This window comes from Procambarus clarkii, chromosome 67 (assembly GCF_040958095.1).
Source record: "Procambarus clarkii isolate CNS0578487 chromosome 67, FALCON_Pclarkii_2.0, whole genome shotgun sequence".
Classification (NCBI taxonomy): Eukaryota; Metazoa; Arthropoda; class Malacostraca; order Decapoda; family Cambaridae; genus Procambarus; species Procambarus clarkii.
This window is the reverse complement of record NC_091216.1, coordinates 24,007,673-24,031,671: the sequence shown is the minus strand read 5'-3', so window position 1 is coordinate 24,031,671 and position 23,999 is coordinate 24,007,673. Positions and strand designations below refer to the sequence as shown.

General features: G+C 43.2%; 1 protein-coding gene across 3 annotated transcripts in view; it reads right to left on the bottom strand.

The window, feature by feature from the left end:
- Hmgcr (HMG coenzyme A reductase) overlaps positions 1–23,999 on the bottom strand; it is a 75,523-nt gene that overhangs the window by 50,695 nt on the left and 829 nt on the right. Inside the window, exon 1 of one of the 3 annotated variants that reach the window (XM_045757548.2) lies at positions 6,443–6,867. The exons of the other annotated variants lie outside the window; for them this stretch is intronic. Within the exon in view, the coding sequence (XP_045613504.2) occupies positions 6,443–6,452 (10 nt within the window). The 5' untranslated portion in view covers positions 6,453–6,867. Of the gene's footprint in view, positions 1–6,442; positions 6,868–23,999 lie in introns of those variants that run through there. 3 annotated transcript variants of the gene reach the window in all.

Below are 23,999 nucleotides of genomic sequence, written 5' to 3'. Positions count from 1 at the left end.
TGATTGCGCCTATGGCACCTCTACTCCTCACCGGTTCTATTTTGCATTTCCTTCTGTGTGGGTTTCGGTTAACCCTAATAGCTCACAGAGGCAGGTTGGAGTACGGTAGTACTCACCTAATTGTGCTTGCGGGGGTTGAGCTTTGGTTCTTTGGTCCCGCCTCTCAACTGTCAATCAACTGGTGTACAGATTCCTGAGCCTACTGGGCTCTATCATATCTACACTTGAAACTGTGTATGGAGTCAGCCTCCACCACATCACTTCCTTTTCTCTTCACTAGTGGTGAGAGAGAAGAGTTGTTTACCTGGGTACAAGTTCCGGGATCATTAGAAATCAGGTGTAAATCCAGCATGTATGCCAGGGAATCCCGAAGGTCAGTTCTATATATTTTGCTGGATGTGTCTCCACCTGGCGCTGCCCGCGTACTGTGGCACATGTTGTTGTTGTTTAAGATTCCCTACTTGGAACAAGGAGTTCCAAGTAGCACGGGCTATGGTGAGCCCGTAGTGGACTTACCTGGCACAGGAGCGAGGCTGTGCTGTGGCACAGTTCCACCTACCTCTTGTACGCATTATCCTACATACCACCTTGTCCACTAGGAAATGTGTGTGTACGTACGTACGTATATGTGTGTGTATGTACGTACGTACGTATGTGTGTGTACGTACGTATATGTGTGTGTGTACGTATGTGTGTGTACATACGTACGATATATATGTGTGTATATGTACGTATGCATATATGTGTGTGTAGGTGTTGGTGCTGTACGCGTGCTTGAAAACTATCACCAAGTAAGGGATCAAGTAATTACCAACATGAATGAGCCAAGCCTGGAAAGCTATAGAGCACTGCCTGTGCTGCACCAATCAGGCCGCCATGTTCACATGGACAGACTCGGAGAGAAACTAACATCTCGATTTCAGTTACCTGGTTGCAATCTGCCTCTCCAACCATTTAATATAAACTATACTGTGCGATCAACAATCACTTCCATAACATATTAATATTACATATCCGTAACATTAATATGTCTTTGGGTGTATATACATAGGAGCTGCATCATGTTTGCTAATGGGGCTAATTCGAGGAATAGGCCTGATCGAGAACCGGGCCGCAGGGACGCTAAGCCCCGAAATCATCTTAAGGTAACCTCAAGGTAGGGCCCTCCCATTAGTCTTAAGTGTTAATTGTTTATGAGTAAGGATGGAGATGTTAATATGCATTCCTATTCGTTCACTCTTGCCCTCCTCTGGGAAAAAAGATCATTTGTTTACCTGCAGACTTGGGTAGGTCCAGCTAGGACTCTCCCGCACCACCACCCCAAGAGTCGTGTGTGGGGACTCTGAGCCTCTGTCTTACAGGTGTGTCCGGGTGTGTAGTGGCAGCTCTCTCTAGCGCGCACCCAATACTGGCAGGTATGTTGGCCAGCTGAGACCACCACCACATACTCACCCCCCACACTACCACCACCACCACATACTCACCCCCACACTACCACCACCACCACATACACACCCCCCACACTACCACCACCACCACATACACACCCCCCACACTACCACCACCACCACATTCTCACCCCCCACACTACTACCACCACCACATACACACCCACACACTACCACCACACACACATTGATTGTCAGAAAGCCTTTGATACAGTACCACACAAGAGGCTAGTAAAAAAGCTGGAGATGCAGGTTGGAGTGAAAGGGAAGGTACTCCATTGGATAAAGGAGTACCTAAGTAACAGAAGACAACGAGTCACTGTGAGGGGGTGAGGTCTCAGATTGGCGAGACGTCACAAGTGGAGTCCCGCAGGGGTCAGTCCTTAGACCTATACTGTTTCTGATATATATAATTGATCTCCCAGAGGTTATTGACTCGTTTCTCTCAATGTTTGCTGATGACGCAAAAAATATGGGAGGATTGAAACAGAGGATGATAGTAGGAGACTACAAGATGACCTGGACAGATTGAATGAATGGTCCAACAAATGGCTGCTCAAGATCAACCCGAGTAAATGCAAAGTAATGAAACTAGGCGGCGGAAACAGGAGGCCAGACACAGGATACAGAATGGGAGATGAAGTACTTCATGAAACGGACAGAGAGAAAGATCTAGGGGTTGATATCACACCAACCCTGTCTCCTGAAGCCCACATAAAAAGAATTACGTCTGCGGCATATGTGAGACTGGCTAACATCAGAACAGCATTCAGGAACCTGTGTAAGGAATCATTCAGAATCTTGTATACCGCATATGTAAGGCCGCCTGGAGTATGTGGCCCCAGCATGGAGCCCGTACCTTGTCAAGCACAAGACGAAGCTGGAAAAAGTTCAGAGGTATGCCACTAGACTAGTCCCGGAGCTAAGAGGCATGAGTTACGAGGAAAGGATGCGAGAGATGCACCATACGACACTGGTAGACAGAAGAGTAAGGGGAGATATGATCACAACCTACAAAATCCTCAAAGGTATTAACAAGGTAGACAAGGATAAACTATTCAACACAGGTGGTACGCGAACAAGGGGACACAGGTGGAAACTGAGTACCCAAATGAGCCACAGGGACGTTAGAAAGAACTTTTTCAGTGTCAGAGTAGTTAACAGATGGAATGCATTAGGCAGTGATGTGGTGGAAGCTGACTCCATACACCGTTTTAATTGTTGATATGATAGAGCCCAGTAGGCTCAGGAATCTGTACACCAGTTGAGAGGCAGGACCAAAGAGTCAGAGCTCAACCCCCGCAAGCACAACTAGGCCAGTACACACCACACCAGATGACTCCCGCCACCTGCTCTACAAATTACACAAAGAGAGAAGTCATTTAATTGTAAAAAGAAACAATGGGTTATTTTTCTAGTGGAGGAGAAGTTAACAATCTAGAGGGGAAATGTACCATTAAGGGAGGGGAAATGTACCATGTAAGGGAGGTAAGAACTGTTTAGGTCAACTGTTGATGGTTTGAGTTACTGCTGTATTCTATTACCCATTTTAGTGATGTAGTTGTATAGCACATGTGTGGCAGGGTGCAGATAGTGCGGGATACCGTTGGTAGGAACAACGTGGCCCACCAACAACAGCGGGATATCCTTAACGGCCACAGTACACAGAACACACACACCCTTACCTTGAGGTGCCGGTCGGCCGAGCGGACAGCACGCTGGACTTGTGATCCTGTGGTCCTGGGTTCGATCCCAGGCGCCGGCGAGAAACAATGGGCAGAGTTTCTTTCACCCTATGCCCCTGTTACCTAGCAGTAAAATAGGTACCTGGGTGTTAGTCAGCTGTCACGGGCTGCTTCCTGGGGGTGGAGGCCTGGTCGAGGACCGGGCCGCGGGGACACTAAAAAGCCCCGAAATCATCTCAAGATAACCCTTAGCGCCAGTGTGCTTGTCAAGACCGCGGGCAGCGCGCGCTGACAGGTTGGAAGCACCGGATAGTTTGTCTCTAAACAGTGTTGGAGATGTGGGGCCAGATTCACGAAGCAGTTACGCCAGCACTTACGAACCTGTATATCTTTTCTCAATCTTTGACGACTTTGTTTACAATTTTTAAAGAGTTCATGAGCTCCGAAGCACCAGGAGGCTGTTTATAACAATAACAACAGTTGATTGGCAAATTTGTATGCATGTAAACTGTATAATAATTGTAACCAAAGCCCTTAAAGATCGAGGAAAGATGTACACGTTCGTAAGTACTTAATTAAGTGCTTCGTGAATCTGGCCGCAGTCTATTGTGACCGCCACACAGACGGTAGCGCCTACTTGCAGAATTCTTGCGTGTAGTCTAGAGGGGCTGGGATATGGCACCAAGTTACCTGCTGTTATAGATTCAGCTACTCGGAACATAAGTTCCAAGTAGCACAGGCTATGGTGAGCCCGTAGTGGACTTACCTGGCACAGGAGCGGGGCAAGTAGCACGGGCTATGGTGAGCCTCTACCAAGTTACCGTTCTTGCCTAACCTTGATGATTCTTGGGCCTTGAAGGGGGGGGGGGGCACTTATCATAATGGTATCATTTTGTGTCGTTTCTGCGATTTTCAGAGAAAATTGTAAGGAACCCGTCCTGGGAAGAGGCAATGGAGTCAACACAGGTAAATGTGTCACGTGTTAGATCCCAACACTGAACACAGTTCTCGTAAGCGAGTTTTGGCGGAGGTTTAAGCCAATGATACCATCTAAATTGTATTGTTGACGCCCACATCGAGTCATTACTTTTGCTTCAAGTTTTCAGTGTGTTGATTATCAACTTCTAAAACAGATGGGTACGTGTTCTGACCACCGGCTGAGGTGCTAAGGTCACACATTCAACCCTTCTAGTGTCACGAGCCAAGCTCCTCTGCCAGAGGTTCTTCTGCCTAATGGAAGGGTGATGATAACAGTGATGCTCCTTCCTATATATCTCCCCTCCCCTTAAACCCCCCTTCATCACCCCTTCTGTCCCCCTCCCACTCCCCCACTGCGCGCGTGACAGCGGCCGACAAGTAGCTCCTCTCACCTAATCTGTGCCCACACTGTGCTTTTCCTTCCGCTCACAAATAGAAACAGACGCACACACCCACGCACGCAACACCATGCACCAGCAAAGCCCCGTAAGGAGGACAACGGGACATTCAAGATCTCATGCCTGAAGCAGCGTGGAGGAGGACAGAAACTAGACACGTTTCGATCACAGCCGATAGAGAGAGAGGCATCACCGGTCCCTATACTTCAGCTTAGCGCAATAAACACATTGAAACTATGTTAATTAAAAAGCCTTACAAATATAAATAGCTCTTACCGCTAGTAAATTACCGCCAATAAAGAATATTTTATATAAATATTTTATTTAAATATTGGCTTACCGCCAATAACAAAGATTAAGTATGGAGGATTTAGTAGTTGGTGAGCAGGTCTGGTCCATGATTAGGCGAGTAATGGATGGGGTGGGGTTTTGTAAGGTTGGTGGAGTGGTTCAAGTGCACTGAGACAATAAGATACATCTCAAAAGGATAGAGTAGCTTAGTCTATTCCTACCCCTCCTCTACTTCAGGGCCATCAAGGGGCTCTCAAAATCCTATGGGGTGGTCCCGGGATAGACAGGCAGGTGTGGGCGAGGTGGACAGGTATAGGACTGTCAGAGTTGGGATAGTAGGGGGGTTGTGAATGGATCGGTACTATTGTGATGGTTGGATTTTGGTGGATTGGCGTTGCGATGCTAAACTATGTGGCTCAGTTCCTGAACCTATTATGTGCCTCTGTAACCCTTTCCCCCACCGCCCACGGGATGGGTATGGGATGGTGCATAATAGAGAGATCGAATCGAGTGTGGGGGTATGAATGGGTGTGTTGGTATGGGCAAATAGTCGGTGTTTCAGTGGGTATGCGGGCACCGAGTGGGTGGAGTGGTACTTGGAGCTGGGTGGAGTGGTACTTGGCAGTCATACTCGACTGCCAGAAACTATTTTTAATATTGTCTCCCATCGAAGGTGCAAGTAACTAACGGACTGGAAACAGTTATAGAAGATATGACTGGTTAGGGTGGAGAGAAGCACAAGGGGGTCCACCCACCTCACAGCTAGCTGAGGAGATACGACTTATGCCAACACTGACGAGACTGAAAGATTACAGATTACAACAGGGCCTGCACACGCTGCATCATGCAAATCCTTAGCCTAATTGACTTCAATCCAAAGCAAACGCAAAATAGTAAGAATGAGAGTGAGGCAGAGGAATCAAAGAGAAGGACCTGAGCATAGACAACGCACCGGACCAAACACCAGAGGCATACAAGTCAGCAGATCAGCAGAGTATCACAAACTGGAATTATACAGATAGACACTATACATCTGAAAACAGGTGTATAGTGTTTTTCCTACAGGTGTTAACTTAGATGTGTACTTAGGCCAAGCCTTTAATATGCAGCACAGGCATGCAGTACTTGTATGTATAATCTATCACTCACACATGGGCAGAGTTTCTTTCACCCCTGATGCATTTGTTCACCTTGCAGAAAATGTATTACTTGGGAGATAGACTGCTGCTACGGGCTGCTTCCTGGGGGGGGGGGAGTGTGTTAGAGAAAAATATATGTACTTGATATAGAGGAAAAATAGATTGGTTAGAAAGGCGGGGGTCCAAGAGCTAATAACTCGATTCTACAGATACAAATAGTAAATACACACATGTATTCGGTGTGGTGATGTAGAGACTGACTCCATACACAGTTTCAAGTGTAGATATGATAGAGACCAATAGGCTCAGGAACCTGTACACCAGTTGATTGACAAGTATGTTTATTGAGACAAGAAATACTTCTCAAATGGATAGAGTAGCTTAGGCTACTTCTACCCACCCCCCACCCCCCCCCCCCCAGTTGGTTGACAGTTGAGAGGCGAGACCAAGGAGCCGAAGCTCAACCCGCGCAAGCACACGCAGAGAGAGCGCGAGAGACTCACCTTCTGGCATGGTGAAGCAGAACAGCCAAAGCAGCACAGCTCAGCAGATCAGCGATGCTCCACAACCCGGTCTCTACCTTCACGGGGGGAAAGTTCTCCAAAGCTTACCGCTCAAACTTCCGTTTTCCAACGACAGATCTCTAGACGCGCATCCGTGAATCCCACTTCAATTATATTACTATCAAACACGGTTTAGGCCACGCCAATGGTATTAATTAATTACCCGTATACAACTTCCACCTGTATTTACCAAAACATTTCCTTATTCACTGTATGACATGAAATGACGACGAAAATGGTTACAGTACTTATAAAAAGTTTTCACTGGCATCCAAGGGAGAGCAAAGCTACGACACTCCGCTCCTGCCCGTGTCCAGCCATTGACTGAAGCTGTACCACCATGTGCGGTCTTACTCAGAGTACGCCAGACCCACCAGTTGCCTCTTACTATTTTCCCGCCATTTCTGCCCTAATACTGATTTCCCCCTTCTTATTACACGCCTATTGGGATGTAAATAATTACCAGCATAAATATTAAGAGCGAAAAATACACAACAGAACGAAAACTATTTTGCATAGTAGGAGGCGAGCAGTTGCCATGTATTATTTTCTTATTATCACTCGGGTGATTATCAAAATAAATACCAGAGCACAAAATAATATTTAGAAGTTATTTACACGTATTACATGTAATTAGTAACGGGAATTGCATGTACAGCTGAGGGCCTGACAGCCGAGTGAACAGCGCTTCGGATTCGTAGTCCTGAGGTTCCGGGTTCGATCCCCGGTGGAAGTGGAGACAAATGGGCAAAAAGTTTCTTTCACCCTTGTTACCTAGCAGTAAATAGGTACCTGGGAGTTACAGCTGCTACGGGCTACTTCCTGGGGGTGTGTAACAAAAAGAAGGCCTGGTCGAGAACCGAGCCGCAGGGATGCTAAGCCCCGAAATCATCTCAAGATAACCTCTCAAGAAGATACAGCAAGTCAGGTGGACCACGCCGTCACTCACCCATACAGTCACACAATCACCCCTACTTGGTGGACCACGCCTCCATACAGTCACACAATCACCCCTACTTGGTGGACCACGCCTCCATACAGTCATGACTGCTACAATCACTCATCTAACTACACACTATCACCTGCACATTCCGTACCACACTAACCAGTAACAGTCACACGAAGTCAAAAAGACAGCAACAGCAACTTTTACGCTTACTTGACAGGGTGGGAAGTAAGCCACTACGACTAAGCAATATTACCATCAGTCAGCACTTACACCAGTTAAGGAGTCGCCGTGGCCTCAATCCCGCTGTGAGGGCTCAAGACGAAGCCACTACAACAACTTAGATCTTGTAGATCCTACTAGTTAAGATCCTACATAAATCTTTGAATATGTTAGGTATTAAGTCACTGCACATCCTCTCAAGTGTAATCTATATATTTCAAACTCTCAACTGGAATGCCAATCCTGACCTTAAACGCTTCCTAGAAGGGTGTAACAGAACCTATGGACACCACACCAGAAACTAAGACCTATTTGATATTCCAAGAGTGCGACTTAACCAAACTAGAAATGGTCTTCAAATCAAGGGACCCAAAATGTGGAATGACCTTCACATTCATGTCAAAGGCTGTATCTCTCTCAACCAGTTTAAGAGCAAAACTAAGTACTACCTAATAAACTCCATGTAATCTACCTTGCCCCCTAAATGTCAACCCATGTCATGCTATTTCAAACAATACTGTTTATGGACCAACTTGTATTACCATTGATTTCCACTATTTTTTTCCTTTTCAACTCAGTTTATGCTTTGATCTCTATTAGTGTCAATTTTTAGTCTGTTTTCCCCCACACCTTGCCCGAAACGCTGCGGGTATTAGTAGCTTTAGGCATTGTATGTACTAGCTCTATCGAGACATCCAACATTATCTTTGTAACTCATCTTGTATGTATGTAGTTTTACCCGAATAAAAATTTGATTTGATTTGAACTTCATAATAACACAAGAACACTAAGAAAGGACTGTGTAAAACCCTGGTTTGTGCCTCGGAGAGTCTGCAGGATCCAGTAAGTTCAGTAGAACTTCGGTTTCAACTCATTTTCCATGTCGTAGGCTCATTCGATTAAGGCAGCGTCTGGGATGCTCTCGGACGCAGGTTCGAATCCTCGTCACGGCCCTTGTGGATTTGTTCGTCAAGAAAGGACGCTGGAGAAGGTACAGTGCATACCAGGCAGATCCTACTCGTACCCAACCATCCTCACTCGCTGTAAATGTGTGTGTGTGTGTAGGTTACAGTAGTATTTCAGTCACGGTCTGCGAGTGTTCAATAAATCACTGAACTACAGTATATGTCTAACATACCATTAACCCTGTCCATGGAGGACAGAAGAAAATGTATATATGCTGGTTAGCATTGTAAATATATGGCCACGTTTGTGGAAGAAAATAATAAAAAAACGCTCTCCCACATGTCTAACCTACGCTTAAAACAATGCAGCAACCCCACGTCTATTAACACCACTATGTACTAGCTTAGCTACTATCGACAAGTACTACCACGTACAATCTCCTAGCATATTTTAAATACCACTACCACTATGTACCACTACCATTTACCAGCCCAAGTATCAAACCGTACCATCCGACATTCCCCCCATACTACCACAAATACCAACTATGCATTAGGTGGCAACGGGGATTGCTTGTACAGCAAGTCAGGTGGACCACTTCCCCTCCATCACCTGAAGCAGCACCAATACCTGGGTGTTGACATCATAGCGAACCACCTGCCTCCTAAAGCCCATATCAACCGGATACCATCAGCTTAATATGCAACGTTAGCAGATTAAGGCAACGGTCCTACATATTGAAATTGAAATAAGTTTATTGAGGTAAAATACACACAAAGGGATGAGGTAGCTCAAGCTATTCTCACCCCGTTCAGTACATCGTGTTAATACATACATAGACACTCATCACAAACAATAAACATATTACCGAACATTCTGAGAGATAAATATATACATTCCTCCTTTACACAAGTAGTATGGTAGTCCTACATAAGAATTACGTTTAGAAATCTGCATAAGAAATCATTCAAAATCTTACTTACCACAAATGTTGTCAGACCAATCTTGGAGACGGGAGCGTACTTAGCGAGCCAAACTGCGCTAGGGAACAAGCGGTACATCTACACACTGAACATAATGGAGGAGGAAGTGTGTTAGTGCAATGTGACCCGCCCAGGAATTATCAGCAGCATATGCTGGAAGCTACAGCATGTGCTCACTGTGGGGGGAGCATCATTTGCATACAAATCTAAAACGGTATAAGGAGTTTGAACATAATATTCGCGAGGAGAGTCTCATAAAACGCGACGTTTTTTTAAAAAGGTTGGTACGACGTCCACTTATCTAGACACACACACACACACACACACACACACACACACACACACACACACACACACACACACACACGCGTGATGAATGAATTGAGACGATGTACCCCAGAGAATGGCACGATAATACAATATTCTCAGAATACTATCAGTCACTTTTCTTCTACAACACTACAAACGTCTATGTTATATCCATGACGAATTAACGTTTGTGAGCTGAGAATCCTAGAAAACCCTAGCATACTAGAGTATACCTAGAGTAGGTTCTGGCAGTTGTGCTACTCTCCAATCCCGATCTTGGATAAGGCTCTACTTGTGAGAGCTTGGTCCAACAGGCTGTTGCTTTAAAAAGGCCCCACAGACCCTCATATCCACTACAACCCGGTTGGTCCGGCACTTCCTACAGGAGATTGTCTAGCAGTTTCTTGAACACCTGAACTTTTTTTCCAGCAGTATTTCTCATGTTTCTTGGGAGGATACTGAATACCCGTAGACGTGTGACGTGCCTGCGTCACCCCTTCTCTTCTCCGGGTCTACTCTATTTCCTACCAAATCCTTCGCTCCAGTAAGTTACCATTTCACTGTGCAAATTTGGGATCTAGCTTTCCACTATCTTTCATTTATATATGATACCTCTCTCGTCTCCTTTCTAGTGAGTGCTCTGAGACGGTCATAATATGTGATTTATCGTGTGTGTGTGTGTGTGTGTGTGTGTGTGTGTGTGTGTGTGTGTGTGTGTGTGTGTGTGTGTGTGTGTGTGTGTGTGTGTGTGTGAGAGCGCGTGCGCTGTTAACAACTTGTGTTATGCTGTTAGTATAATCTGTTTATTAGAGGAAAATCCGTCTCATCTGAATGATGTTATCAATAGCCAGAATTCATGAATTCAGGCAACGTAAAACCTTGTAGAAGGTCCCCAGTCACCATGCACAATGGTGCCTGGTGCTCTTGAGGTATAAGGTTGCCACATCATGGCAGGTCAGGTTGCCACATCATGGCAACCTAACCATGCACAATGGTGCCTGGCGCGCCTCATCATGGCTACCCATTCTTGCCCCCTCCTTCACCCGAAACATAATGTTAAGCGTTATCAAAACACTATTCAGCATAATTTATAATGTGTGGATAATAGAGCAACGTGATTCATGGCTTCAGGGAGGTGGGGCTCATACGTGATTTATAGCTTCAGGGAGGTGGGGCTCATACGTGATTTATAGCTTCAGGGAGGTGGGGCTCATACGTGATTTATAGCTTCAGGGAGGTGGGGCTCATACGTGATTTATAGCTTCAGGGAGGTGGGGCTCATACGTGATTCATGGCTTCAGGGAGGTGGGGCTCATACGTGATTCATGGCTTCAGGGAGGTGGGGCTCATACGTGATTTATAGCTTCAGGGAGGTGGGGCTCATACGTGATTCATGGCTTCAGGGAGGTGGGGCTCATACGTGATTCATGGCTTCAGGGAGGTGGGGCTCATACGTGATTCATGGCTTCAACAAGATGAGACAACTGCTCATGCTGCGAACTCAACCATAGATATACACAAGGAAATCTCCGGAGTGTAAAATAAGAACATATTTACCGGAGACTAACGCACACAAGGAGCAACACACAGCTCAACAAGCCATAATACAAGACAAAACACGCCACACTCTTCACTCGTCGTGTGATCAACGCAGGAGGGAGCTGCCTACCCGCCGAAGCAGGGAAGTCCAAGACAGCAAGGGCTACAGTTTAAAATACAGCTGGAAACAAAACATAAAGAATCCTGTGTAATAATGAGAGGGGCCTTGTACAGATCACCGGCATCCTGTCATCGCCAAGGCCACTAGAGACGCTGGCCTTCAGGTAAATTCCTCTTGTGACCCCTACACGTGTCAACATGTGTAAGAATGTGTAAATGTGTGTTTACGAACTCTGTCGTCAACCCCCCTTTGCTCTTGAGCTTCTTAACCCATTCCTTTAGAAGTAACCTACGTTCCAATACTTTAGAATAAGCAACATTATATATAGTTGTATATAAATAAAGGTATCGAGGTAAACTACGGGATCACTGGTGAGTGAACCCCCTCTCACGCCCCCCCCCCCCCCCCCGACCAATCCTGCAGTAACCAAGGCTTCAAATGGCGCCATTATTCTCAGCCCGTCCTCCAAACAAAGACCCAAAAGTGATTCCAAACACCCGCCAAACCCCACTGTTTATGAATGAAAAACGGTTTACACACGATTCACAACTGATTTCGTTCGGACACTTCCATAACATGTGCTTCACTGACCAATTTTGTTCGAACCACGCCCGAACCTTCGAGCGGTTCATTTGAAGGTTCCTTTGAAGGTTCAAACCTTCACCCACGCTATAAATGCTTCACCCACATACTACAAATACAAATAATCGCCAACAGAACCTAAGCACCTAACCTAACCTACGCCTATATATGCATAATATGCTATTATAAAATTAGTTTATATTTGAGAAAATTCCCGTTCACTCATAATCATGTGCTGCCCGAAATCTTAGCGAAGTATCCAAAATTTGCTTACTGTAGGTAATGCCTGCACATGACTGTAAAGCTGCCGCCCAGTTGGGTGGGTGTGGAGCACATGACTGTAAAGCTGCCGCCCAGTTGGGTGGGTGTGGAGCAAGACTAGTGACTGTCACTGTGTGACTCACCATAGATGTAAAGTGCCTTGTATAGTGACTGTTGTGAACCTCTTGTTGAATCACTTGTGATACAAAAGACTATTGATTTGTGTATTTGTGTAGGTGATTGTATAATATATATATATATATATATATATATATATATATATATATATATATATATGTCGTACCTAATAGCCAGAACGCACTTCTCAGCCTACTATTCAAGGCCCGATTTGCCTAATAAGCAAAGTTTTCATGAATTAATGTTTTTTCGTCTACCTAACCTACCTAACCTAACCTAACCTAGCTTTTTTTGGCTACCTAACCTAACCTTACCTATAAATATAGGTTAGGTTAGGTTAGGTAGGGTTGGTTAGGTTCGGTCATATATCTACATTAATTTTAACTCCAATAAAAAAAAATTGACCTCATACATAAAGAAAAGGGTTGCTTTATCATTTCATAAGAAAAAAATTATAGTAAATATATTTATTCAGGAAAACTTGGCTTATTAGGCAAATCGGGCCTTGAATAGTAGGCTGAGAAGTGAGTTCTGGCTACTAGGTACGACATATATATATGTGTGTGTGTGTGTGTAATTACCTAAGTGTAGTTACAGGATGAGAGCTACGCTCGTGGTGTCCCGTCTTCCCAGCACTCTTTGTCATATAACGCTTTGAAACTACTGACGGTCTTGGCCTCCACCACCTTCTCACTTAACTTGTTCCAACCGTCTACCACTCTATTTGCGAAGGTGAATTTTCTTATATTTCTTCGGCATCTGTGTGTGTGTGTGTGTGTGTGTGTGTACATGTATGTATAACATTAATATATATATATATATATATATTATATATATATATATATATATATATATATATATATATATATATATATATATATATATATATATATATATATGTGTGTGTGTGTGTGTGTGTGTGTGTGTGTGTGTGTGTGTGTGTGTGTGTGTGTGTGTACATGTATGTATAACATTAATAATTGTGTAACTAGCGTCAAAAGATTGCTATTTGCCTAGCTAAACGAATTAAGGGGTTCAATTCCTGAACCGATTATGTGCCTCTGTAACCCTTTACACCACCGCCCACGGTATGGGTATAGGATACATAATAAAGACAGAAACTTGCCTGAACAGCATGTAAAAGTTTACGAATGTGTGTGTGGGGTCGACCGCTGGATGTAATGGACTTGAGTCGAGGACGGGTTGATTATTCTACATTTACATTTTACAAACAATCCTGATCTCGAAAGTTGAAAGTTCAAGTTCAAATATGTTTATTGAGACAAGAAAAAATACATCTCAAAGGGATAGAGTAGCTTAGGCTATTTCTACCCCCCTGAAGAGCTTCGGAAATGTAACTCAAAACATGAGCTGCTTAAAACTGATAATGGAGTCCGGGAGCTTCACCCAACCCCAACTACTTAAGCAATCAGCAACATGTCCACACTTACGGGCTCGCCATAGCCCGTGCTACTCGGAACTTTTTCTTCCCAGTAGCTGAACCTAAAACAACCAAAACATGTCCACACCCAGCAGCGCGGACTGGATGACCCTCGTCCTTGTTGTACACTTGTGCTTCAAGGTGAGAAGTGTATCCGTGCCTCGCACAACGCTATCACGCAATACACCTTCATAACCTATCACTACGGGCTCACCATAGCCCGTGCTGCTTGGAACTTTTGTTCCAAGTAGCGAATCTTAAATAACAATTTATAACCCCTTTTTTCACTGTTAATATTTACACTGTCACTTGTGTGAATCACTCTCACTCGTGTTAATCACTCTCACTCGTGTTAATCACTCACTCGTGTTAATCACTCTCACTCGTGTTAATCATTACTCCCTCGTCACTTTAATGTCACTACCAACATAATCATCACCCTTCACATATAACGTATAATCACCGCAACAGCCACGTGCCAAAATCCTTTCTATTGCCTCCGCCATACGGAAAATTACCCCCCCCCCTCCATTCCGATAGAGAAGGTCACTTGACTCAACCAGCATGGTCAAGGTCACCGGGAATTGAGGTCACTTTAAGTCAATTGACACGAGGGCGTCGCTCAAGGCCCTCGACACGCGTCTCGCCCCCCCCCCCCTCCCGTCACAGGTAGTGTTGACAAGGTGATTCATTTAGACGACTACACAAGATGGATAACAAAAAAAAAACAGCCTAAGCTACTGTATATAACGGTGCAACCCGTTCTCGCAAATTTAATAAGTCAATATTGACTTATTAAATATGTGCATAGGTGACATACTTAACATAATAGTTTCCCTTGAAAACCTTCATAGAAAACACCAACCTTACCTAACCTACTTAGTATGTTAAGATAAGCATCTTATTAATTCGTAATTACAATTATTACCTAACCTATACCTATAATAGGTTAAGTAACAATTGTAATTATGAAGCTATAAGATGCTTATTTTAAAATACTAAGTAGGTTAGGTAAGGTCGGTGTTTTCTATGAAGCTTTTCAAGGGAAACTATAATGTTTAGTATGTCACCTATGCACGCAACTAATAAGTCAATATTGACTTATTAAATTTGCGAGAACGCGTTGAACGGTGAAATACCCCCCCCCCCCTCCCCTGGCACGGTCCCGGAACACAGTAGCAGTGACACACATACACAAAGGCGGGACCAAAGAGCCAAAGCTCAATCCCCGCAAGCACAAATAGGCGAGTACATACACTCCCTCCGGTCCCGTCTCAAATCATCATAATTAATAATTCATTGCGTCGGGGGACAGGCAGCCAATGCATATATGCATTTTAGGCTTATATCGAAGTCTTCACCTCCCCCCCCCCCCCTTCTAGGTCGAACTACTTTCCGAGGATGCAACTCCACAACAAGCTGACTAACTTCTAATTACTGATTTACTGGTAAGTGAACAGATGTATTAGATGAAAGGATACGCGCCCAGCCAGGTTGATAGAGTAACACCATATTTTCCTTTTTTACCTAACAACTATAATAAGGGTAGGTTACATTACAAACGCTCGAGGTTTGAAAAACAAAAAAATTACACAAAACGTTTTATAGGTCAAGTATCATGTATTGGTTAATTAAGTATGAAGCCTAGCAACGTGGCGCTCTCATTATTGCCTGCTGTACTCATGACTTGTTTTTAATGACGTGGAAATGTGTTATTAATGCGTTCCACACGGAAGATAATGTTACTTTACAACACATTTAAAATGTAAACTAATTATTGTTAACAATTATACCACGAGATCAAGGCTACGCGTTGCAATATTCATTAGAAATGCAGAACAGTATACTGTAAACGATATGTTATCGCGCTGCCGAGTTTGAACTACATTTTCAAGCCCAATATGATTAGTTACAGATGGGCAGAGTACTGTAGTATGTACGTTAGCATGTGGAGTTTAAGGGAAGGAAGACATGAACAACAAATGGTAGGGTGGTTTCAATTTTATCTGGCAGTAATCCTTGAGCAGCTGCATACCGTCGCGTTGCTGGGGCGCGGCGGATCTGAATGTACTTGCTCCGTCATCCCCTCCCATCCCCACCCAGGCTCCCTTGTACGCACTCTGCTGGAAAGCTCCAAGTTTTACGACTGTATACAATATTCCAGCATTACGAATTGGAGTGAGTTTCAAGAGGCGGTACTGAACTTGGGAGGTTACTTAGCATCGTCCGTGGAGCAAAACATGAACTTGGACGACTATTTAGCATCGTCTGCGCGGCAATAGTCAAAAAAGTGTCATATCATTCAAATTACAAATCGAAACTATTTTGGATTCTCTTAAGTAAGCAACTGAAAGCTGGAATATTTTATAGCATACAATATTTCATCATTTAGATATTTAAGCCATTATTTATTTCTATAAATATTTTGCGTGATATTTAAATAATAACAACCAGTGTACAGCATCAGCCGATATCATATTCGCAACCTTTTATCAAATTCGCAACCTTTTATGTTTTTCAAAGCTTCCGCTTAACTGAACACTCAAGGTTTCAGTGGAGGTGGTCGGCCTTTCCTTGGGGTTAATCCTGATCACTTGCCGCCAAACCCACCCGACGAGGATATGACGCGCCAAATTTGCTCGTTTATGATAAAGAACATGACTTTTTTAAGAGGTTATGAACATTACCGGGTTCATATTTTTGTTTATTATTTGGCATTTTGATCTCTTTTTAAATATTATTTTATGCCGGTGAATTGAAGAAAATGAAGGCCTATATACAGCAACATGAAAACGGGTGCCTTAACTTGTAATAAATCCTAATTGAATTTACAGTGTGCGGCGACTGTCAACTCACTGACTAGGTAAAGAGGCTTTCCCGGGCACTAGAAATTCAAATAACGATTCTGAGAGTCGCCTCAACTCCTATATTTTGCATAAAATGTGTATTTGTAAGACTAAGATTATACGAGTGTATTTTCGCCTCGGTTTAAATTCACATTTGTTGATTTGTACTCTTTTTATATCGATCTATTTTAACATTATTTACCAAACTAAGTCTAGTAATTTTTGTTATACGGTCGTCTTTGTTTTATCAAGTCTTCTTATTGCAATCCAATCAAGCACTAAAGTGAATGGCTGGACACACAGTATGTAGATGTGAATGGTGTTGGATGTATACAGGTGGTGCTGAATTCAGATGGTGCCGAGTGCAGGTGGTGCTGAATTCAGGTGGTGCCGAGCGCAGGTGGTGCTGAATGCAGGTGGTGCCGAATTCAGATGGTGCCGAGCGCAGGTGGTGCTGAATTCAGGTGGTGCCGAGCGCAGGTGGTGGCGTGCGCAGTGTGGGGCAGGAGACAGGAAGAGGGAGTCAAAGCTGAAGGCTGCAGGTGTCGGCCTCTGGAGGACATACCGACGACGATGTAGGACACCTCTCAATTCAGCGACCAGAGAACTGCCCATGACACGAAATAACTTCTACTGGTATTCATGGCCACTAATGAATCCCGCAATGCCTTTATATATCATTTTCTAACTTTTGGTAATTATAATTTATCAGAAAAACATGCTTATGTACATCAGTGGTTAAGAATTATTATTAGTCAAGAGGTCGGGTAAAGCTTGTTAGTGGTATAGAAACTCTCAGTATAGCAGGAACGTTGCGTGTGGGTGTCCCTGGCACCATGATGTAACTTGCTTCGTTATCACCTCTATAAATATATAGCCCCGGTCGCCATTCATTATTCCTTTCTTCCCTTTTGATTTTGTCTTGGGTATTATTTATATATAATGACGTTTAGTTATTTGCAAAACTGACATATTTGTGCTGATCTATTTAATTTGAAATTGTAGTACTGTATTAGATAGAAAACTGAAACTGTACTCTTTCTTTTGCTATATAATTTACTGAGCTCATATCGGGAAAAAAATCAGGGCCTCATATCAGGGCCTTGGTGGCAAAATAATCTTTAAACAAGTCTGCCTTCAACCTGTCGTGTCTATAATTTCAAACAAGTCTAATAACTTTCCGTTTGATTCTCCAAATCACCCAAACAAAAAGTTATTTAATAGGGCCTGTCGTGTAGATGCTATTTTGAATTACAGTACGTGGTGTAACGGTCATCGTAACTGACCGTTTGCTCCTTCCTTCTCCTTCCCACTCTTCCCCTCTCCTCCCCTTATTCCTTCCCCTTCCCACTCTTCCCCTCTCCTCCCCTTATTCCTTCCCCTTCCCACTCTTCCCCTCTCCTCCCCTTATTCCTTCCCCTTCCCACTCTTCCCCTCTCCTCCCCTTATTCCTTCCCCTTCCCACTCTTCCCCTCTCCTCCCCTTATTCCTTCCCCTTCCCACTCTTCCCCTCTCCTCCCCTTATTCCTTCCCCTTCCCACTCTTCCCCTCTCCTCCCCTTATTCCTTCCCCTTCCCACTCTTCCCCTCTCCTCCCCTTATTCCTTCCCCTTCCCACTCTTCCCCTCTTCCCCTGCCAGGGTACAGGCAGCTGAATGGCTGTAGACCTATGTGGGTGGAGTTCCCTAGGGGTAGTGGCTGAGGCATTCATTGGCTGGAAATCGGGACCAGAGTCGAATTTTGAATTGATTGGCTATATATGGTTGCCCAAAACACTACGCGTACAAGTGGTTGTACAAGAATGTAACAACTCTTGTATGTATATATATATATATATATATATATATATATATATATATATATATATATATATATATATATATATATATATATAAATAAATAAATAAATACCTTATTGGCACGTAGCCTATGGCCTTCCTCCAAGCTTAAATAAAGGTTAGTGTGTACTGGAGAGTGAATTCGGGTGGTCCACCAGGACCAGTAGAAGGCCATTCAACATCTTTGGTGGGTAACAGGTAATGTGTTATCGTTGGTTATGTAGTCTATTTAACTTTCACCAAATTCCCTTGATATAGGATTTATTAACAGTTAGGATCTATTTGTGTGTCAGTTATTTAAATATAGTTCATTTTGATTACTTTTGGTGTTTTAGCTAATTTTCTCTCCAATTGTCATTATTTCTCATTACATGCTATTTTGGGAAACTTCCCTGTGTTCCTCCATTTCATTCTGAGTTAAAGGTGTCCCATGATTCTCCATAAATAAATTAAAGTTTCTATAAATTATTGCAAGTACAGTAATTAATTTACAAAGTTCTTATGTCATTCGAGTATTCATTACTGGACTCCGTCTCCCCTGGGAGGCCAATGAGTCAGTCACATTCATCAACAGGGGAGTGGTGGCAGTGTTATTCATAAGCATTATTAAATATTAAGGGATAACAGTTTGTTTCCATTGATGTACATCTATTCAGCAGGGTTGGCGAGTACGCTTTTGGATTAAGTGGCCTGGTCAACGGTTGCTAAGCAGGTGTAGCAAAGTGGAGCAAGGATCTAGAATCTGGTGTTACAATACAGTATACCTAAGCCAATTAAAGGGAGGTCTCTCCTCCAGCACTACAGGCATAACAATTATCAGTAAATAAAATTTAATAAAAATAATTAACCTACAAATTCTTAGCCATTATAAATAAGAAAAACATACTAAAAGCAGATGCTTTGCATATTATTTTGTCTTTAAAAACAATCTATCTCCCAACAAAATGCAGAATAAACAACTCAATGCAACCAATGATCGAAGCAGCAATCAGAATGTCATGTGAACTTGAATGTTTTGCAGTTACAGAAAACAGGGAACGTCTATATTTCCTGCTGCTTATGGGTCCTGTAGCAGTGGTCTACATCCTCAGCTCACAACAGAGACCCGGGTTCAAACCCAGGGTAGAACAAATGGTTCAATACATTTTCTTTTATCTGATGCTTTTACTCACCTAGCAGGAAAATAGGTATCAGGGAGTTAGGTAACTATAGTGACCTTCCTTGGGAAGGTCAGTAACTGGACTTCAATAAGGTTCTAAGTACAGGCTTATTAAAATAAATGTTATCCAAGTATCTGTTGGTACAGGCTATACAAGTACAGACTATCCACCACAAGAGAAAGGGTCCCTCGCATGTCATCCAAACTTTGCCACCAATCTCCCTAAATTTTCTTTCACAATTATTACTCTTAAGATTTATCACACTGGTCACCAAATTAATTATTACAATTAACCCGACAGTATTGGGCATCAACTCTTGGCAATACAAAGTCACCTTTCCAGGTATGACCCTTGACCTGGCACAATGTCAACTTTTGACAAATGGCCTTTCGAACACCTGTTTATTGCTTATCTCCAAGCCGGGCTTAACCCAAGTGTCCAACATGAGCTTGAGCTCCTGGACTAGCTAATGAAGCCACTCCTGTAATGATGGCAAGTGAGTAGCAACAGAGATCCATAACCTAAGCTATTGCTTCCCATTCCCACTAACTCCAACCATGGTCCAGATGCCCACCATCTATGGACCCTCATCTTATCCCCCGATTGTACATATATTTCCTCAAACCTATAATTTTCAACGACAGCACCATTCCACCTGTGGTCAGTGCAGTTGCATCCCAAATGAAAGGTCCTGGGTTTGGTTCCCACAGCAGGACAGATGTTCAGCCAACGTTTCCTTTTACCCGATACCACTGTTCATGTAGCAGTAACTAGGTATTAAGTGTTAGGCAACCAAGTTTCATCCCGAGGAAGGTCAGTAGTTAGCCAAGGAAGACCAAGATGAGCCTAAACAGGATTCCTGTCCTCAACTGTGGGAAACCATAATGTGAAATAATGTTTGTCTCTGTCCCAATTTGTCTCTATCCAAATAGAACATCAACCTCTATTAGATACTGTACATAAAGTTTAGTAAGGGTTATATTGGTTCTTATTTCACTATACTGGTACTATACTGTATTATAAAGGTTATTAAACTGATTCCATCATAAAATACACATGATTCACCACTGCAAATGCTGCAATCAATACAGTCTCTGAAGTTGCTGAAATGGACACTGAAGAGAGCTATTGAAATTCAATGTGAACTAAAATTAGTTATATTAACTTTAAGAACATATGACATGAATCGAAAGTCAAGACATTATTCTATAAAATGAAACCCGAATAGATGCTGAACACATCAATATCTTCATAGGTATTGCAACAGAATACCTGTGCCTGGAATAACAGCTCATGAAGTATCTGGACACATTGGTGTCAGTATCCAGACGGCAAGATATCACCCATTTGGAAGGCAATTTCACTAGTGTGACCATGTATATTATGGTCTACTTTATACTTCCCTTCATTTCAACTTTGTTGAGCCACAATCCTTGATAAATATATCTCGTTCCTGGATATTCAGCAAGCTGCATGTCTGAACATTAGAATCCCAGAGGGGTCCAAAAATTGGCAGCAGATTTTTACACTTTTCTACACACTTACCTGAATTTACCTGAGGGCTACTAATGTTAGTGGCCTCGACAAGGACAGGAAGCCGGTGGTTTGTCAAGGTCCATGCATTTGCCCTAATGATCTTTTCTAGCTGTATTTCAAACCCCATCAGAATTTTGGCATTTACGGCTTCAGGGTAAGGCGGTTCCACTGGTTTACAACCCTATGGGTGAAAAAGCATCTCCTGTTTTCAGTCCTACATTGTGGCTTGTTGAGCTTGAACCCACTGCTCCTCAATCGTGTCACATCTAACCTTATGAAGAAACTGTCCAGATCGACAACCTCCAAATTGTTTAGTATTTTGAAGGTTTCTATGAGATTCACCCTGTCATGCCTGATCTGCAGTGTTGTTAGACCAGTGGCCCTCATCCATTCCTGATACTAGAGATGACTAGGCTCTGGTATGATTTTTGTTGCCCGGTATTGCACCTTCTCCAGAGCAGCTGCGTCTTTCTGAAGATGAAGTCTCCATGCCTGGATGCAGTAATCCAGGTGGGGGGTGCACCAGAGACTTATACAATTGAACGACTACTTTTCTTTTCCTTCAAGGTAAAGGTACGCTTGATTATTCCCAGGGTCTGGTTTGCTTTTTTTACTGCCGCTCCCACTTGATGTGCATCTTTTAGTGAATAATGGATTCTGACTCAAAGATCCTTTTCTTTGTCTATCTGTTGTAAGGTAGTGCAGTCAATTTGGTAGTTGTGATGTAGATTGTGTCCCACAGGCAAGGTCTTGCATGTATTGACATTAAAAAGCATTTGCCAGTCATCTGATCATTTGTGTTGTACATGCAGATCTCTTTGTAAGGTCTCAATATCACTTTCACTTCCCACTTTACCATAGATAGTGTCATCGGCAAATTTGATGACGTGGTTTGTAATATTCTCATCTATGTCATTGATGTACAGACAAAAAGGGTTGGCCCCAAAAAGTATCCCTGTGGCATCCCACTTAGCAAATTTCCCCAGTCAGATTCATTCCCATTTAGCACGACTCTTTGTTTTCTATATTTTAACCACTGTTTTATCCATTCTGGTATTCTCCCATTTATTGTATGGGCCTGTAATTTCCTTGCCAGTCTCTCATGTGGTACCTTGTCAAAAGCTTTAGCAAGGTCCATGTTAACTACATCCACCAGAAGTCCTTTATCTGAATAGCCAGTTACCAACTTCCAACTCATGCTATCACATACTTTTCATATCAATAAAGGTTTAACTCAAATTATGGGAGAATTATGAACAACAAAGACTCAGTGCAGCTCTCCTCATTTTTTAAAAGATTTATAGACATCTTGAAACTCAAAGCTAAAATTACAAGTTGCTATACTGCCTAAAATCATTTGTAAACAAAATAAAAAAGTCACTTCAGAAAAGAAATTCAAAATGTAACACTTCTACATTAATTTTAAGCTACAATAGTATACTGTATTCTAAACAAAACACATCCTTATGAATACCAAAAGAATTTTATCCTTTTATATGTTGGGATTTAGGCCCATGCAACAAGTTAGTTTAACTTGTTTAATGCCATGTTTACCCCAAAATATGATCAAATTGTTTTACATACAGATCCCAAATTACTGCTAAATAGTGACAAAAACATTGAATGAACAGTGCCTAATCACTCTCCACAGGATTAGAAGTGGCTGACCCAAATCTGAAACATACAAAGTACTTGATCCTATCATAATAACCCACTGTAAAATGCAAGGAACAGTATTGGTTTACCGATTCACTGTACACTAAAAAACATCTTTAGTTTCTAAGCTTCAATCATTATCAAGTTTGATTAGGTTAGAAAAGCTTAGGCTTACACTGCACTGCTAGGTTAGATTTGGCTTGGTTAGATATGGGCTAGTGGATTATGGATATCAAAATCTCCAGTTAGGAATAGAAAGCTTAATATACTTCCTATGGTCTCGATTGCCAAGGCGAGTCTGCCTAGTCATCCAGCCAACTACTGGCCAGATCCAATGGTGCTTAACCTTACAGAGTGACCTGCACCACATCCAATGTGCCACAATATTGAATACAAAATAGTTTTCAAAATTATATACTAATGCAAACTCAGTTCTAGGAAATGACAACATTTTTGTTGGCATCTAGATGTAAGCTTATGGCCACCTGCATTGTGTACAACTCCCCTACGACCACCTGCCTCGTACACACCTCACCTGCAACCACCTGCCTCGTACACACCTCACCAACGACCACCTGCCTCGTACACACCTCACCAACGACCACCTGCCTCGTACACACCTCACCAACGACCACCTGCCTCGTACACATCTCACCAACGACCACCTGCCTTGTACACACCTCACCTACGACCACCTGCCTCATACACACCTCACTTACGACCACCTGCCTCGTACACACCTCACCTACGACCACCTGCCTCGTACACACCTCACCTGCAACCACCTGCCTCATACACACCTCACCTGCCACCACCTGCCTCGTACACACCTCACCTACGACCACCTGCCTCGTACACACCTCACCTACGACCACCTGCCTCGTACACACCTCACCTACGACCACCTGCCTCGTACACACCTCACCTACGACCACCTGCCTCGTACACACCTCACCTACGACCACCTGCCTCGTACACACCTCACCTATGACCACCTGCCTCGTACACACCTCA